Genomic DNA, 17,846 nt, shown 5'->3' with positions numbered 1-17,846 from the left:
CACGTGCTCTTTTTTATTTATGCTTTTAAAAAATGACAAATAAGCTTTTCCACGTTATTTTGAGGCTCCAGCACACACTCCACGTCAAATTAAATAAACATAATCCCTATATATCCCTCCTATGTGCCGTCGTCTTCATCTTCCCCACTGGTTCAATGTCCATGCCGTTATCTTCATCTTCTCGACCGATTCTTACGTCCATCTCCAAGTGAGCTATTGGGTTTTGTAGCACGACTGAAATCGCCGCTAGAAAATTGTCGGAAACGTCACGACGATAATTAAGCCACATTGCTTCAGAGTTTTTTAACTTCCGCTTTTAAGATTTTGGGCATCTTTGATCTGTGAGTTACTATGAGATTTTTGGGCATTTGCGTTTTTTGAGCAGTGCATTTTTGGGCCGTCTTTCTATGGAAATTCGGATTTGTTTTTGGGCTTTGAAGCATCTTCAAAAATTGTTTATGGGCATCAGAAACAATCTATCCCTCTCTCTCTCTCTCTCTTTCTCTCTCTTTTGTTCTATGGCAAGCACAATTGTGTTGTTTACTGGTAGGCTCAATGATGAGTGTAAGATATCATTTTGGAGTAACATCAGGCACAAAGTACGAATGTTGGATACCATAAAAGAGTGTCTTAGGAAAGGAGAAAAGAAATAAAAAATAAAGGAGGATAAAATTGGGTGATGGCTGGTAGTCAATTTTTTGTTTTTGTTTTTTGTGGATTTTTAACTCTTAGAATCAGACATGAAGACGACATTATGGACAGTGAATCGGTGGGAAGATGAAGACGACGGCGGCACATGGGTGATATAAAGGGATTAGGTTTATTTAATTTGATGTGGAGTGTGTGCTGGAGTCTTAAAATGACATGAAAAGTTTATTTGTCATTTTTTAAAAGCATAAATAAAAAAGAACACATGTCTTATATTTATTGGGTGTGTTGTGGCAATGAAACAGTTTATGTTAAGTCATTTAACGAAAAATGAGTTCAGGAAGAAAAATGTTATTTTGGCCTAACCTAGGGACCTATAAATTATTTTTTAAACCATAGGAAGTGATTTGTAAATTAGGACAGCCACAGAGATCAATTTTGCATTTATCCCCGAAATTAAACATATCTAAAACCTAATTATTAAACTAAGAAACATGAATTTATTCACTAAGAAACATTGGAACTAAGTCTATCTCTAGGTACTTAATTGGAACTAAGAAACATGAGTTTATTCACTCTATATTTTTTATATAAAATAAAAATCAAATCAAAGGCTTCTCTTCCCTGAAATATGCATTTTGAGTTCATGTTTGTTTAGCATTAAATTAATTTATGTAAAATCCAAACAATGCCAACCTAAAACAGAGACAAAGACGAGGTGAGAATTAGAATACCTTAGGCGACGCAGAGCAGCAAGCAAGCGAGCAAACGAGAGACAAGAGACGATGGGAGACGAGAAAGAGAGAGAGAAGCAGGCCAACGGCGAGAAGCAAGACCTCGAGAGTGACAGAGACGAGCGAAAGAGATAGAGACGGTGCACAACAATTTCTTAGGTTTAGGGTTAGAGTGAAAGAGAGGAATATATGCACTTGCAAAACGACATCGTTTTAGGGCGCATAGTATAAATTAAAAAAAAAAAAAAAAAAAAAAGTGTAAAACTACGTCGTTTTTTAAAAAATTGTTTAAAAAATGATAGAATAATGGTTCAAAATTTTTTTTATTATTGTTCAAAAAATGGTTAAAATATATTATAATAAAATATTGGTATTATATATGCATAATTATAATTTATAGCATATATGGACTTATAACATACATTGGAACTAAGTCTCGAGGTACTTAATTATTGTATTAGTATGAATTTGTATACTATGAATAATACAATAACATAAATTTAGGGCGCATTGTATGAATAATAATAATAAAGGTTGTTAGTGGACGGTTAATAACCGCCTGTTTTTTCACCCCTAGTGTTTCACAACCAAGCATAAAATAAAACATAGATAACATGTAGTAGAAAAAATTCCATAAATCACGTTGACATACCCATAAACTGCCAAGTGTGACATTAATATATACCATACAACCATTTTGTAACAAAATAACCCCCCAAAAAAAATCCTACTTTGACATTTGAAATACTGAAATTGCTCCATTATTATAATTATTGAAAAAATTAAACTTCCTTTAAATAAAATTTGGTTTTAAAGGGGTGGCAAAATCACCCCCACAAGCTATGGGGTTTCTTTTGGAGTAATTTTAAAAGTTCCTTTTGTGTTCATCTTAAGTCCTTCCAAGAATGATATGGCTATTAAAATCACCATTTGATTAAAATTCAATAATGATCAATCACAAGTTCAATGGTGATTTTAATAACCACATCATTCCTGGAGGGACTAAAAAGGGACACAAGAGGGACCTGTAGCATTTTTTCACCCCAATTTTGCTTGTAATCCCTCTAAGAATGATGTGACTATCAAGATCACCATCTGATCAAAATTCAATAATGATCAATCACAAGCCTAATGATGATTTTAATAGCCACATCATTCCTGGATGGACTAAAGAGGGATACAAGAGGGACTTGTAGCATTTTGCCACCCCCATTTTGCTTTTGGGAGGTGGTTAACTGTGGACGTGGTTTAACCATCTTCTAGGTTGGTTTTTTGTCTTTGATTTTTAATTTTTTGTTTTTTAATCTCATTAATTTTTTATTTTGATTTTAAAGAAGAAAAAAAAAATGTGTATTTTAAGACAAAAGACAGAAAAGTGGCCAGGTGCAAGATGATCTATCAACTTGACCAAAAAATAACACAATACAATGAGAAGAACAAGAAGAGGAAGATGATTTATTTAGAATACTGAGTCTTCTTTAAACTTTAGAGAAATTATATCAAAACACATTGGGTAAACACGCCAAAAAATTTTTATCACTAAGTTTTTTTTTTTTTTTTTTTTTTGACAATTTACTCATTGGGTCAATCGAAATGCCAAGAAAATCTCTACCGTCAAATTTTTTTAATTACCGTTAGATTGGTTGAAATGCACCGTCTTGCCACGTCAACATAATAATAATTTTTATTAATTAAATAAAAATTAATAAAAAATAAAAATAAAAAATAGTAGGGATGGCTGGAAGCCACCCTAGTGCCCACCCCTAGAAGCCACCCCCAGGGGCTGGGGTTGGCTTGCGGGGCACCCCAAACCACCTAGGGGAGGCTCGCGAGCCAACCCATGGATGGTGGGCCACCCCTAAACCCAAGGGGTCGCCACGAGCAACCCCTAGGGTTTAGGAGTGGCCTGCGAGCCACTCTTAATAGCCCTTGGGGTGGTTTGGGATGGCCCGCAATCCACCCATAAGCCCAAGGGGTGGCTGCCCTTGGGTTTATGGGTTCCTTGCGGGCCACCCCTAACCAACCATGAGCCACCTCTAGATGGTTTGGGGTGGCCCGCAGACCACCCCCAGCCTCTTGGCGTGGTTTGGGTGGCTTTCGGCCACCGCATAATGGTTTGGGTGGCCAAGGGTGGCTTCCGGTCACCCTTTTTTTTTTTTTTAATTTTTTTATTAATTTTTAAAATAAATTAATAAAAAAAATTATTATGCTAACGTGTTAAAACGGTGCATTTCAACTAATGGCAGTTAAAAAATTTGATGGTAGGAATTTTCTTAGCATTTCGATTGACCTAGAGAGTAAATTGTCAAAAAAAAAAAACTTAGATATAAAAAATTTTTGGCGTATTTAACCAAGGTGTTTTGATATAATTTTCCTAAACTTTAATCTTCTATATTTTGTATCTTTTTAGCTTTTAATAATCTTTGCTCGCAAAGAAATGAAAGAAAGAAAGACAAAAAAAAAAAAAAGACCAAAAAAAAGAATAATGTAGGGGTACGAAGAGAGAAAAATTAGAAGAAATCGAAAAGCCGAATTACGAAGAGGAAAATGAAGCTATGAAGAACAATAATGTGTAAAAAAAAAAAAAAAGTGTGAAAATGCATCATGTTGTTGTTGTTTATTTATTTATTTTTATTCAAAAAAGGTTGGAGGGGAAAATTAATTGTGGCTATTCTATCTGGGCGTGACCATAATAGCACCAATCCTTCGGGAGACTGCTTAGAAAAGACCTAGACGGTGAAAACCGTAGGCATACTCTCAAAACTAATCGAGCCATAACTTAACCGTCTGCCCCACCAAAGCATCGATGGGACTTAGGGAGATAATACAAATAGGCATGAGGATTTTCATATTCGGGAATTGAACCCATACCCTTACATTATCCAAACCCAATGGGAATGCCCTGAGACCATCAAATGGTGTGAAAATGTATCATGTTATGTTCTGAGATGTCATTCTATATTTTTAGTTTTTAGTTTTTGCTTTTTTTTGCTTTTTTCTTTTTTCAGACCAGACCATGGTATGAATTTTGTTTTCTAAACTTTTGGTGGCTAGCCTAAGAACTTTTGGGTTTGGGTCTAAAATTCGTCAACAATTTTTAGTTTTAAAGTATTTTGGGGTCTAGCTTGGATTCGGGGTTAAAAAGTCTATAATTTTTGTTGGGGCAGGGGTCAATTTCTTTTTTCCTAAAAAAAAAAATATTTTGAGGCCAGCCCATATATATATATATAAAAGTCTATGGCCCCCTTCCCGATCCATTACTGTCTGCCTCCGCCACTCCCTGTCGTCTCTTGATTGATATCCTCGTCCCCAAACTAGACAATGAAGAAACCATAAAAGAATTTGAAGCCATTTAATATGTTACTTAAGGTCTATCAAATCAAATAATAGAAACTTTAGAGTCAAATTGGCAACACACATCAAATATGTATAGGTGAACAACTTGTCAAGAAGCCTATTTGTTTGTCGTAGAATTTTGAGACTGGAAACTTGTCTCAATCCTTGACATCAGAGTGCTTTTGGTAAAAAGCTCCAACATTCTTATTTTTCTAGGAAGTTTTCTTGTCCAAAAAAATATAAAGAAATTTTTTTATACAATATGGGAAAGAAAATAAAACGAAACAAGTTTTTTTTTTTTTTTTTTTTCGTTGATTATTGACCATGTTAGCTTGATCCCCTACATCATACGCATTGTCGGTGGATTATGCTTGTGTAATGGGAGAAAGGTCGGGGACAAAGGGTGGCCCACAAATCGGAGGGTCTCTGTGCATTGAAAGTCAAAAGCGGCCTCAACGTTTTGATGGGGGGAAGCAGAAGCACTGTTCCCACCCTAGTCTGTCCACAAAGCGTGTGGAAAAAAAAAAAAAAAAACTTGAATTTAATAAAAAGTCTTGGTTTTTTATTTTGAATATAATCAAATTAGTTGCGAATGAGTTGAAAGTGATGTTGCCTGTGGTCCAAGTGACATTTTGACATTAATTACGTTTGCCATAAGGATGTCCTGGAAAACATATGATCCAGTTGCCATTGTTGTCGCACCAAATCCCAAAAAAATCATTATACATATGAAAAATGTTAGTGTTCTTTTACTTTAGGTGGATATTGTTTTATGATAAATGTTGGGTGCTCTCTTTGTAATTTCTTTGTGTCTTCTTGGTTCTAGGTGAAAATTGTTTTATAAAACCCAAGTGAGATAATTGGTGTTAGATGCTCTCCTTGTAATTTTTTTGTGTCTTCTTGGTCCTAGGTGAAAATTGTTTTATAAAAACTCAAGTGAGATAAATAAGAGTAACTTTCTTTTTTTGTTTTTTTATAAAATAATATTCATATAGAACCAGGAGGGACACAAGAAGAACACCAAGAGAGCACCGAGCATCCTCTTTGTTTTCCAGATGACAATGCTAAAGGCTCTCCTTGTGTTCTTCTAGTCTTATGTGGATATTATTTAAAAAAAAAAAAAAAAAAAAAAAACTAATAGTTATTTCTCTCACCTGATTTTAAAAAAATAATATCTACCTAGAACCAAGAGAACACTTAGTATTTTTTTTTTTTTTTCTAAATAATATCCACTTAAGATAAAAAAAACATTAAGAGAACACCTAACATTCTCCTTATAATATTCTCCAACATAAGACATGTTCTACTCTTCAAATAATTTCTTTATTTGCACACAGAGACAGAGAGAGAGAGAGAGAGAGAGAGAGAGAGAGAAACCAATGAATCAAACCATCAATCTTTTGGACGGTGGACATAGATAACTAATACTCAGCCACTTCAAGTTTTTTTTTTTTTTTTTTAATCTCTATTCTCTCTCTTTGCTCCTGTTTTTCTGGGCACAGAATTATATTATTAGGTCATTGTGGGTTATGACATATGATAAGATCGAGACCGAAGACATGAGATGAAGGGAATTATGTGACATTAACCAACAATGGATTAGCCCTCTATCAGAAATCAGATACCGTAGATTTAGAATTTCTGACAAGCTTCTAGTTACTAGTTATATAAGTAAATCTCAGCTGCCATCCATGGATAACACATTGCATAAAGGAGCTAAGTCGGTATGCATTGTGATCAAACACAAACCCAGATTCATGATTCCAACTTATTTATTCATATGACTAAAAGCAACAAAGTTAGTATAATCAAACCAATCCATTCATGCTTCTTCTACAATATAAAGTCTCGTTTGGTTTGCAGAATGAGTATTCTATTAAAAAAATGAATAGTTATTACTATGAATAGTGGATGCTAGAATAGAATAATTATTCCAATTCTTTAGTTTGGTAACAACACATATTTCATAATTAAAATTAAACCAAAATTACTAAAAAAACCCATATCATTTCTAATTTTTTTAAACTCAAATTAAAAAAAAAAAAATGGTTATGAAGGTGTGGGTGGTCGACCACCAACAAGATTTTTGTTTTGTTTTTTAATTTTCAAGTTTGAGAGACAATTTAAAAAGAAAAAAAATGGTTATTGGGTGGTCGACCACCCACAAGAGTTTTTCTTCTTTTTTAAGTTTGAGAGAAATTTTTTTTTTTAAAAAAAAGGTTTTTTTTTTTTTGAAAACCTAGTCTATTCCCTCACGAATAGCCATTCCTCTCATTTCTCTATGTAAGAGCATCTTCAGCAGTTTAGTTAAAAGATTAATATTAGCTATATTTAGTTATTATTGTTCTTTTTTTTTTAGCTCCAACAGAGTAGCTTGCCATTATTTTTTTTTTTTTTATTTTTTGACATATCCACACAAGGAGAGGGGGGATTCGAACTAGTGAATTCCGCTTCATGAGGCGTGGTCCGCAGCCAATTGAACTACCCCTTAGGGATAGTAGCTTACCATTAGTTAGAATACCTACATTGCTACAATGAATAGCAATTTGGAGCTATTCACTGTAGCACACTAGATGAATAAAATATTGTTTATTATTTCTTTATTTCACCTAACATCTTTTATTTCTTTTGAATATCTCTTCACACCTGCTACGTCTTTCTCTCAAACACAAAATTTATCTCTCTCACTCACAAAAGTTTTTCACACAGTTGGATGAAAAAATTGAATGCAAAAAAAATTTATTTCATGAAAACACGGATGAAAAAAAATCAATTGCAGTTGGATAAAAAAATTTAATGCATGGAAACACACAGATGGAAACAAATCAATTGCAGTTGGATGAAAAAATTTATTTATGTTATTAATTTTAAGAATTAGTGCCTGCATGTGAGATGAATATTTCTCATATGTGTTTATTATTTATTTTTTTTATGAATGATTTATACATATGTGTTTGTTTTTCCCTTTAATTAAGTGTTGGCAATAATATAATAAAAAAATAATGAAAAATAATATTTTAAAGCAAGTAGAAAATGAAATAGAGAATCTGTTGGAGTGTATAGTGAAAAAACAATAGCTGAAGTAAATAATTGTACTTTTTCACTAGGTAAAATACCTAATAATATTGCTAGAGATGCTCTAAGAGATTAATTATTCCAACAAGAATAATTATTCCTATGAATATATTCTTACCAATTCAAATGATTTATTTCGCAAACGAAATGGTGCCTTATTAAGGGTTTATGTCGGGACGCGGAATCTGATGGGCCGAAACATTGTGTGGACGGTTAAGATGCAAGCTCAAATTAGGTTCCTTTTTTTTTTAATTTCGTCCAAGTCTTGCTTGGTATAGCCGCATTAGCTAGGTAGTTATTTTCGCGGCCGTCACTTTCTGTTTCTCAAAGCCTTGTCTGCTGATCTTTCACGAAATCTTGTCAAAACACGTGAGTCCGTGACAACCTTAACCTTCTTTCCCATTCTTGTCTGAAATTAATAGAGGGTAAAAGAAAGCAAAATTAGGACTTTTGTTTCTGATGGGTAACAGACTTTGGTCCTATGCAACTGTCTCGGAGTTGAAGAACAAATCTTCCAAACGTTCCCTTTTCGTTTCCAAAATGAATTAAATATGATTTATGTGAAACTTTGAACCCTTCAACTCCCCGAGTTCAATGTATTTTCAAGTCAAGCCAATTTTCTTTGTCCATTCCAAGTTCTAACAACCCGTTTTGAAGGGAAAAAAAGAATAAAGAAAAAAAGAAAAATTCAAACATTTGCTCTGTTTTCTGCAATCTTTGTCCAATACGTATTTGAAGGTGCAATTAAGTAAACTTCACTCCACTTTCTTTGCACTTTCATGGCTTACTTACTGCTACTATATAAAGAAGGGAAACGGTCAGTAATTAAACATCATTTCCTTTGCATCTTCAACGATTACATATATAAAGAATAGAAATAGTCAATTGAATACTCTACAGAAACACACCCACAGACAAAGGGAATTGTGAAGAAACTGATTTTGTGTGATCTTCAGGTGAGAATGTCTCATGATCATCTATCACCAGTACTTGTTCATTTCTTTATGGTTGTTTTTTTTTTTTTTTTGATTTTAAGGTAGTCTCGTTACTCGCTGTACATTTAATGTTGTTGCATCTAACGGTATAGACAGTGATACGTCTTATTGCTTGCTGTGAATATTTTGAGATTATATATAATTCTTCTTTCTGATTAGGTTGATCCATCAAAATTCACATTTTCTTTGCTCTGATCATGTTCTTCGCTAGGTAGCTTGAGGGAAAAGTTAGAAATGGTTATGGGAAGATTCACCAATGAGTCCAAAGAAAGGAAGACGACATTGATGAGAACAGTAAGCTTCAAGAAAGGTGGTTCGGACTACATAATTGATCAATATGAGGAGGGGTTAGAGAAAATGATTAACATTGAAGAAAAGGAAAGTGGGATAGCTAAAAGCTCCAAGAAGAGGAAAGTGGGAGAGCTGAAGCTTCACACAGCTGCTTCTTTCAATGAATTATATCCCACAGCCTCTTTGGAGAAACCCCAAATTCAGTTTTCTCCAAAGACCACCAATGAGCTTAATGCAGCTGCAATCAAGCTGCAGAAAGTGTACAAGAGTTACAGGACTAGACGGAACCTTGCAGATTGTGCTGTAGTTGTTGAGGAGCTCTGGTGGGTTATATTAGCCAAATCTATATATTTCCTTTGCCACAAATTGTGAAGTTTTGCTTCTTATATATGTATATATATATAATTGTTGTAGGTGGAAGGCATTAGATTTTGCAGCTCTAAAGCGGTGTTCCATATCATTTTTTGAGCCTGATAGATCAGAAACTGCTGTTTCCAGATGGGCACGGGCAAGGACTAGGGCTGCAAAGGTTTCTTTCTTTCTTTCTTTCTTCATTAATTAAATTCAAAAAGTTTTTGGCCGTGGTTCAAACAAAATTCATTACCTTGAAAATTTCCAACATTGGTTTTCTCTGTCTATTAAAGTGTTTGACTGTGATGGGATTGGTGACAAATTCAAACATCTTGCAAGAATTCCTTTGTATAATGCTGTGTGGTTGATTGTAGGTTGGTAAAGGTCTATCAAAAAACGAGAAAGCTCAGAAATTGGCTCTAAGACACTGGCTTGAAGCTGTAAGTCCACATTCTATGTACATTCCACATATTTTACATAGGTTGTTGGAATAGTCTTTTGGCAGTTGACTCAACTTTGACTCAACTTGATCATTAACATAAATAAAAGATCACTTAAGAAAAAGTAACGCTATTTATTAGACTGATATACGACCAATGGTGGATCTAAGAATTCGAATTAGGAGGGGCGGAACTAAAATAATAAATTTTAAAAAAATTTTGGAGGGGCAGAAGAAAGAGGAGTAAGGGTTTGAGTCAAAAAACCTAAGACAAAAAAAAATTACCTTTAGAAAGAAAAAAAATTTCAAAAATTTTTGGATTGGGCGGGTGCCCCGCTTGCCTCTTTTATATCTGCCGCGCCTCAGTATATGACTGTTACACAGTTAAAATGACGTTGCATGACAAAAGAAGAGATAAAAGGCATGTTAACTTTTCTCTTTGCTTTGCATTTGCACAGATTGATCCAAGGCATAGATATGGGCACAATCTGCACTTGTACTACAATGTTTGGTTTGACAGCGGCAGCTCCCAACCCTTCTTCTATTGGTAAATAAACCTGCAACAACCTGAAAGCTAGACATGCTTATATATTATATATATATAGACTTGTTCTTTCTAAATCCTTGTTCGTTGAAATTGAAGGTTGGATGTCGGAGATGGCAAAGAGGTAAATGTTGAGAAGTGCCCGAGGACCAATCTGCAACGTCAATGCATCATATACCTTCGACCAGTAAGTAGATGAGTTAATTTTTTATTGCAGAAAAGGGCTTTAGGATTCACCAAAATGTAGGCATATTAATTGTGATTAATAACATTTAAGTTGCTCATGGCAGAAAGAGAGAGAAGCATATGAAGTGATTGTAGAGAGTGGGAGGCTTGTTTACAGACAAAGTGGAGCTCCTGTGAACACTGATGATGGCACAAAGTGGATATTTGTTCTCAGCACAACGAGGAACTTGTATGTTGGGGAGAAGAAGAAAGGCCAGTTTCAGCACTCTAGTTTTCTAGCTGGTGGTGCCACCACCGCTGCTGGAAGATTGGTGGCCCATAATGGGGTTCTTGAGGTATCTTTTATATACATATATATACTGAGATGCATGCATATATGGATACAAACATGGACTTCACATGCATACATTCCTTAAATTTATACTAGGTTTTTTATGCGAAGATTTAACATGATATTAGAGCAAAAAGATTATAAGCTTAACCTTTATCTCTGTCATTCATCTTTCATTTAGAGTTTAAACTCATACGAGGAGTGTTAGAGCCTGTTTGAATTTGTGTTATAAAATTTAAAATGCGCTTTTAGTACCTAAAAATACGTGCCAAACAAAAAGCTTGTTTGTTTGGTAAAAATACTCTAAAAGTACTTGTTTGGCTTCTTTACTCTAAAAATGGTTAGAATATACTTTTACAAAATGCTTAAAAATGAAGAATTTTTTGAAAAATTCTTTAGTTTTAAAATCTCTATTTTCTAACATGATTTTAAATATGTTCTTATAATATTAATTAAAATAATTAAATTTACCATTTTTGGTATCAGTATAATTTATCATTTCCTTTCACATTTGTCAGGCTATATGGCCCTATAGTGGTCATTATCAGCCGACAGAAGAGAACTTCCTGGAGTTCATCAGTTTCCTAGAAGACCACAATGTAAGCTTGACCGACGTTAAGGTAATTAATTTCTTCAGTCCTCTCTCACATGGTTGGCCCAAATTCAATGATTACTTTATATACCAACTAATTAATGGTGTTAATTTCTTAATGGGTGTACTGCAGAAATGTCCTGTAGATGACGATATCCCACCATTGAAAGTTACACGTAAGGAAGAAAAGGCAGAGTCAATTGGTCATGATGATGATGGTGTGAACGGAATTGGAAACAATGTGGAAGCAAAGGAATTCCAATTTGCCAAGCGTTTTTCATGTAAATGGAGTAGTGGAGCTGGTGCTCGTATAGTGTGTGTGAGAGACTACCCAGCAAAGCTCCAATTTCAGGCACTTGAACAAGTGAATCTGTCGCCTAGGACAAAGCCAGGACACTTTCAAGGCATTAATGCTCCCATCCCTTCGCCAAGGCCTAGTCCCAAAATCCACCTCTCACCAAGGCTTGCATGTATGGGACTTCCAAGCCCAAGAGTGCACCTTTCTACTGCTAATTGATTAGATTCAACACAAAATGATGAATCTTTTTTGGCTTCTTTTGGATGTGTCATGAGGGACATGGCTAGCTAGTGGCATTTATAGGAACTTGGTTGGTTTTTGTGCCATTAGTATGAGCCTAGCTAGCTCTATTAGGGTCAGAAAAAAGTAGTAATAAGTGATGGGAAGGGACTAATTACCCAAATTGGTTGAGGGTGCAAGATTATTTAACTCCATATAATTCTTTTTTTTTTTCTTTTTTTTTTCCTTTTAACATTGTTCTTTTTTTCTTTTTAACATTGTTCTTTGTGGTTGGATGACTTTCCTCCATATAAGATTTGTTCTTGTATCCATCATTGAAAAATACTTGAATAAAATTTTCCACATTCTCATTCTCTCTCTCTCTCTCTCTCTCTCTCTATGTTGTAAGACGACCCCGGAGTTTATTAGTGGTAATTAATAGGTTGTACATGCAAATTATGTGTTAGTTTGAAGTGGGCAAAGTGTAATTTTGCGCATTGGCCAGTGCGGGAAGCAAAGCGCACTGGCCGGCGCATGGTGGATGAGATAGAGCCGTTTTGCGTTGATGAGTAGTTGAGGAGGCAGGGAGCACAGTAAGCCAGCATGTGACTGAACGAAACCAATTGAGAAGACTAAATCTAGAATTGAAAAATAAAATCTAAAGTTCAACCGATTCTGGGAAGGCGAGAGGGCGAACGGAGGCAACATAGCATAAGCAAAGGGATGGCCGGAACAATTGAATTGGTCGGAAGACCAAAAAAAAAAAAAAAAACTGATTGGAAAGAAGATGGGAGTAGGGTGGGAGGGGGAACAGGCTTTTTCTCTCTAGATTTTAATTGCTACTTGTAAAATAATTACGTTAATTATTTATTTAAGTTTTTTTTTTTTTTTTTTTTTTTAAAACGTATCATACTCATTCATTGATAAAAATTGCGAGCCTAAAGCTCTTACAAACAAAACAAAAAGTTCTGAAGTAAATCATAGCCGAAGCTAAAGATACAGTCATCAACAACAGACCAAATCAACCATAACACAGCATCCACTAACCTATGACTAATCATCAGGTTTAAAAATCAGATCTGCATCAAACAGACACAATCTAATGCATAGGTAACGCTTATTCCTCGGCCTTGAGAGCAAAACTCCTAAGCCGATACTTATTCCTCTACCTTGAGAGCAAAACCCCCAAGCCGATACTCATCCTCCTCGACCCGAAGGCCAGGATAAAGTTCACATCCACAACCCAAGGATTTGGACTAGTAATAACGGACAGCAACCGGGCGCAACAAAGTAGGAGGAAAGAGCCTTATTACAAGCAAAAAGAAAAAACCATACAGGGAAATAAAAGGAACAGTAAAACAAATGCAGGAAAAGAAATTACAGAAAAAAACAACAATACAGGGAAATAAACGCGAAAAACACACAAAGCGGGTCACGGCAGCCAGAGGAAGCCGATCGCGAGCTAGCTGGAAACCGCCGCGGAAGGTGGCACAAAAAGCTTGGCGCAGGAGGGGTGCGTGAAAAGACCCGACAGCGAGCGGTGAGCGGCGAAGCGGGCGCAGAGAAGATTAGTGGCACACACAAACAAACAGGGAGGTGGAGAGTTTGAGTGAAAACCCCCAAAAACAGTACCCACCGAGAGAGAATACAAGCATAACAGAATAGAAAACACCAAAGACAGAAACGAGCCTAAAAACGAAAACCAGGAAGCAAAAAAGCAAAATCAAAGAACGAAAGCAAAGAAGCACAATCAGGGAGAAACGAAAACAAACCCAGCCGGATCGACGGAACCCTTGCAAAAGGTGGGATGAGGGGGAAGAGAGGGGGTACCGGGACTAGGGACATCAAGTAAAATACGAGCACCCGAAGCGGAGAGGTTGAGGGGAGGAGGGATGCCGTTGCCTGCATCTCTCCTCACTTGAGGCGGCGGCGGCGGCGCTCTGGAGGGGGGGCTTAGGGTTTCACTGGGCTCTAGAGGGGAGGGGAGGGGGAATTATTTATTTAAGTTATGCTTCTCTCTCGGCAAATTTGTCATGAATTTGCAAGGAGTTATATAACTTATATATATATATTGTTATTGGGATGGGTAAAAGTGAAATTTTCTTTTCTTTACGTTCCTAATTTCTTCCGGCGAAAAAGAAAACATTATGAACCAAATATATGGTTTTTATATTTGACAGGGTACACCTATTTATTTGATATAATCATATAAAATTAAGCCCATCCAGTGGACCCAAGCAAACCATCCCAATTAGAAATCTATAATAATTTAATAATTCAAACGAAAAACCAAAATAATAATAAAGTTGTAATATTTTAACGTTGGCTTAATTAAGAAGATTGCATGGAGCGGCATACACTAAAAAAGTGCTTACACTATCCGTTACGTATTTCTGACTTTTCATTTCGAATTTCAAAATTCAAATTCTCTCGCATTAACTCTTAACTCTTAACTCTTAAGCCAGAGCTCTCTTCTTCCAAATTCCACTCCAAACCCCCCGTTCTCCTCAGTCCTCTCTTTCATTGCTTCACTCTACGGACTTCCATTTCCATATCACTCTATTCTCTCTTCTTTTCACCTTCTTTCTCTCTCTAGCTCGCTCTCGCTATAGCTTCTAGTGTGAAATTCTTGTTCACCAGAAACATTTTTTCTTTTCTTTTCTGAAAACACCCTGCTCTCTCCGCTCTGCTTTCTGAAACAAGCTACTTTAATTACTCAAATGGGTGCCTCAGGAAAATGGCTAAAATCACTATTCACTCTAAAGAAGCCCCACGCAACCAACCAGGTAAGCCAAAACATTTCTAACCAAACTCTTTGCTTTTCTTCCCCTGTTTTTGTCTCTGGTTTTCATGTTTTCATTGTTTATCTTATTTCTGTTCTTGTTGTTCAGGAAAAGGTTGGGGATAACACCAAGAAGAAATGGAGGCTATGGAGGAGCTCATCAGAGGGCATGAATAGGGGCCACATTTTTGCATCTAAGGCGTCCGATTCTTCCTCTGATGCTTTCAATTCCGCCATTGCTACTGTAATGAGAGCACAACCTAAAGATTTCATGGTGATCAAGCAAGAATGGGCTGCCATTCGGATCCAATCCGTGTTTCGAGGCTTCTTGGTAAATTAATCTCTCTTCTTTGGCTTAATCGGACCGAAACAAATTGAAACAAAAAACTGTGGCTAAAATATAATATTTAGCAGCCCTTTCCTCCCATGACTTGCACCGACAAAAACCCATGTTTTATGTAAAGAGTAGCAGCTCAAGTATTTTCCTTTTTCCTTCTTTGTTGTTCAATGTAAGTAAATAAGAACAACTACTCTGCCTCTTGTAAGTTAACCAAACAGAGCTAGACAACATGTTTGGTTGATGTTTCATTCAAGTTTTCTTTTTGTTTGAATTATATTGTAGAAAAATAATGCCCATAATCTTCTCATCTATGTGCTCCTTAATTCCTCTTATATGCTTTTGAAGTACTATTTATGCACTTCTTCTCAGTGGCCTTAATGACATGATTGCAGGCAAGACAGGCTTTGAGGGCTTTGAGAGCAGTGGTGAGGCTTCAAGCTATATTTCGAGGCAGGCAGGTTCGGAAGCAAGCTGCTGTTACACTGAGGTGCATGCAGGCTCTTGTTCGGGTTCAGGCTCGAGTAAGGGCAAATTCTGTGAGGACATCCTCAGAAGGGCTATTGGATGAACACCTTATTGATCCCATGAAGCAGGCTGAGGTTCGATATCATAAGCTCTTGTTTTTTCAATACTTTTATGTGGGGCTGTAAATAAACCAGTATGTTCCACAGCTCAGTTTAACTTGACTCGAACTCAATAGGGGCTCGTGAGCTCAGCTCGTTTAAAGTTCGACCGGTTCATTTGCCCAACTCGTTAACTCATTCATATATCTTCTATATATATATATTACAAAAAGTTAGTTATATAAATTTAAGTATGTATATTAGTAATTAAGTAATATATGTAATATAAATTACTTAATATTTATATTTATACTATAGATAAATATTTAGAGGTTGTTTTAAAATTCGAGCTTACACTCTACTCGGATCATACATTAAAGATTTTAATAATTTAGCTCGAGCTCGAGTTGGGCCCAACTTGGCTCGAATAGCATTCTCAACGAACTCGAGCATTAGCTCGAGCTCACCCGAATTTTAAACGAGCCGAGCTTCAACACACATTTCATAGCTCAGCTCGAAGAAGCATCTTCATAAACGAGCCCATCTTAAAATTTTAAAGCTCGACTCGGCTCCATTACAGCCCTACTTTTACTTTTATGTATTCTTATTATGAGGATGCCAGTTCTATATACAATGTTAACAATATTATCAATCTTGAAAATTCTCAGCACGGATGGTGTGATAGTCCAGGAACCATAGATGAAGTCAGAGCAAAGCTACAAATGAGGCAAGAAGGAGCTCTCAAGAGGGAGAGAGCAATTGCCTACTCCCGCTTTCAACAGGTAATGAAATTGAATATGTCGCCTAGTTAAAGCTGTCTGGAAAATGATTCATATAGATTATGTTGAATATGTACAATAAATGTTGTTCGAGGATGCTGAATTTCTTGTTTTCAGCAACCAAGATTGTCTGCTAGTCCCAGGTCAAGAACCAGCAAGCCAGTGACTTCTCCCAAGCATCATAGGCAAGATAAGAACATCTCTGAATGGAGCTGGTTAGACCGTTGGATGGCAGTCAAGCCATGGGAAAGCAGATTGATGACTGACCCCTCAGAACTTACTCCATTGTCTAGGAAAAGCGATGAAAATGTTGTCAATTTTCCTTCACATTCTTTAGATTATGTGAAATCCAGGATCTCAGCTAGACCACTTTCAGTTGGTCAAATCAGTTGCTCATCTTCTGCCCCAAGTTCTGAATCTCTATATGATGAGAGTTGTGCATCAACTTCATCTACATCCACATCTCCAACAATAGGAGAAAGCAATCTCCGTACTCCCAGCTACTTGAATCTCACAGAGTCAACTAGGGCTAAGCAAAGAGCTTGCGGGTTCTTCCCTCATGGTTTGCAGAGGCCTTTTATGGAGGATTTTGTGTGCCATAAAAAGCCAATGGTATTTTCTAATGCAGATTCGAGGAGCATTGCTTGTTCTAATCCTTCAGTTGATTTGAACAAAGATTTGTACCCACCAGCTGCATTGGTTAGACACAACCGGGTAATATATCGACAACACTAAGGGAGATTAAATGTCCAAGTTCCATAAGTTCAACAAATTGTTGCCCCTTGCGATTTTGAAGCTGCTAAGAGTAAATAGAGGCTCACATCAAAGGATTAAAGAGAAATACCCAACATATTAAAGGAAAACACTGGTTGAAAACACAGAATGTGGTTGTTCAAGGGAGATTGAATGGCATTATCTTGTGTTTAGTTCTTCATAGACAAGGTCTGTTTGTTTGTTGTTGTATGTAATTGTGTGGCATGTACAGAATGATGCTTTAGATGTTTTCTTCTGGAGAATTGGTTGTACTACTTAAAGTAAGAATATAGGAGTGGATGTGTTCAAAGAATTCAATTATGCCCACTTCCATATTTAAATGAGGGTGCTTAGTAAGGATTATGGCCTTGTCTCGGAATCTAAGGGCATGTTTGGGTGTGTGTTTAAGAGGCTTAAAAGTGTGTTTAACATTCAAAAAGTTCGTTTGAAGAAAAAAGTACTCGTTTGATAAAAATAATTGAAAGCGCTATTAATGGTCTAAAAATCCAAAAAATAGTCAAAACGCACTTTTGACAAAAGTTTAAATTGAAGCTTTTGCCAAAAAGTACTTTTTGACTTAAAAGCTATAT

The 17,846-nt window shown here is 36.0% G+C and overlaps 2 protein-coding genes across 2 annotated transcripts in view; both read left to right on the top strand.

Moving 5' to 3' along the window:
• LOC132187846 (uncharacterized) overlaps positions 1 to 12,039 on the top strand; it is a 23,867-nt gene extending 11,828 nt beyond the window's left edge. Inside the window, exons 4-12 of the mRNA XM_059602280.1 lie at positions 8,532 to 8,610; positions 9,000 to 9,402; positions 9,494 to 9,608; positions 9,805 to 9,870; positions 10,328 to 10,416; positions 10,513 to 10,600; positions 10,704 to 10,934; positions 11,449 to 11,550; positions 11,656 to 12,039. Coding sequence (XP_059458263.1) covers positions 8,532 to 8,610; positions 9,000 to 9,402; positions 9,494 to 9,608; positions 9,805 to 9,870; positions 10,328 to 10,416; positions 10,513 to 10,600; positions 10,704 to 10,934; positions 11,449 to 11,550; positions 11,656 to 12,039 — 1,557 coding nt within the window. The remainder of the gene's footprint in view (positions 1 to 8,531; positions 8,611 to 8,999; positions 9,403 to 9,493; positions 9,609 to 9,804; positions 9,871 to 10,327; positions 10,417 to 10,512; positions 10,601 to 10,703; positions 10,935 to 11,448; positions 11,551 to 11,655) is intronic.
• Positions 12,040 to 14,540: 2,501 nt separating this feature from the next.
• Positions 14,541 to 17,609, top strand: LOC132187322 (protein IQ-DOMAIN 8-like). The gene is made up of 5 exons (XM_059601602.1): positions 14,541 to 14,825; positions 14,931 to 15,152; positions 15,554 to 15,760; positions 16,393 to 16,506; positions 16,621 to 17,609. The coding sequence occupies exons 1-5, from the start codon at positions 14,760 to 14,762 to the stop codon at positions 17,236 to 17,238; spliced, it is 1,227 nt and encodes a 408-aa protein (XP_059457585.1). The 5' UTR covers positions 14,541 to 14,759; the 3' UTR covers positions 17,239 to 17,609.
• The last annotated feature ends 237 nt before the right edge of the window (positions 17,610 to 17,846 follow it).

This window comes from Corylus avellana, chromosome ca7 (genome assembly GCF_901000735.1).
Source record: "Corylus avellana chromosome ca7, CavTom2PMs-1.0".
Lineage (NCBI taxonomy): Eukaryota > Viridiplantae > Streptophyta > Magnoliopsida > Fagales > Betulaceae > Corylus > Corylus avellana.
Note: the sequence above shows the minus strand (reverse complement) of the source record. Positions and strands in the feature narration are given on the sequence as shown.

Bases quoted from the DNA above. Each gene is read 5' to 3' on its own strand.
- LOC132187322 (XM_059601602.1), top strand. From the start codon at position 14,760: ATGGGTGCCTCAGGAAAATGGCTAAAATCACTATTCACTCTAAAGAAG. The intron at 14,826-14,930 runs GTAAGCCAAAAC...CTTGTTGTTCAG, and splicing joins AGCCCCACGCAACCAACCAG to GAAAAGGTTGGGGATAACAC. The intron at 15,761-16,392 runs GTTCGATATCAT...GAAAATTCTCAG, and splicing joins ATCCCATGAAGCAGGCTGAG to CACGGATGGTGTGATAGTCC.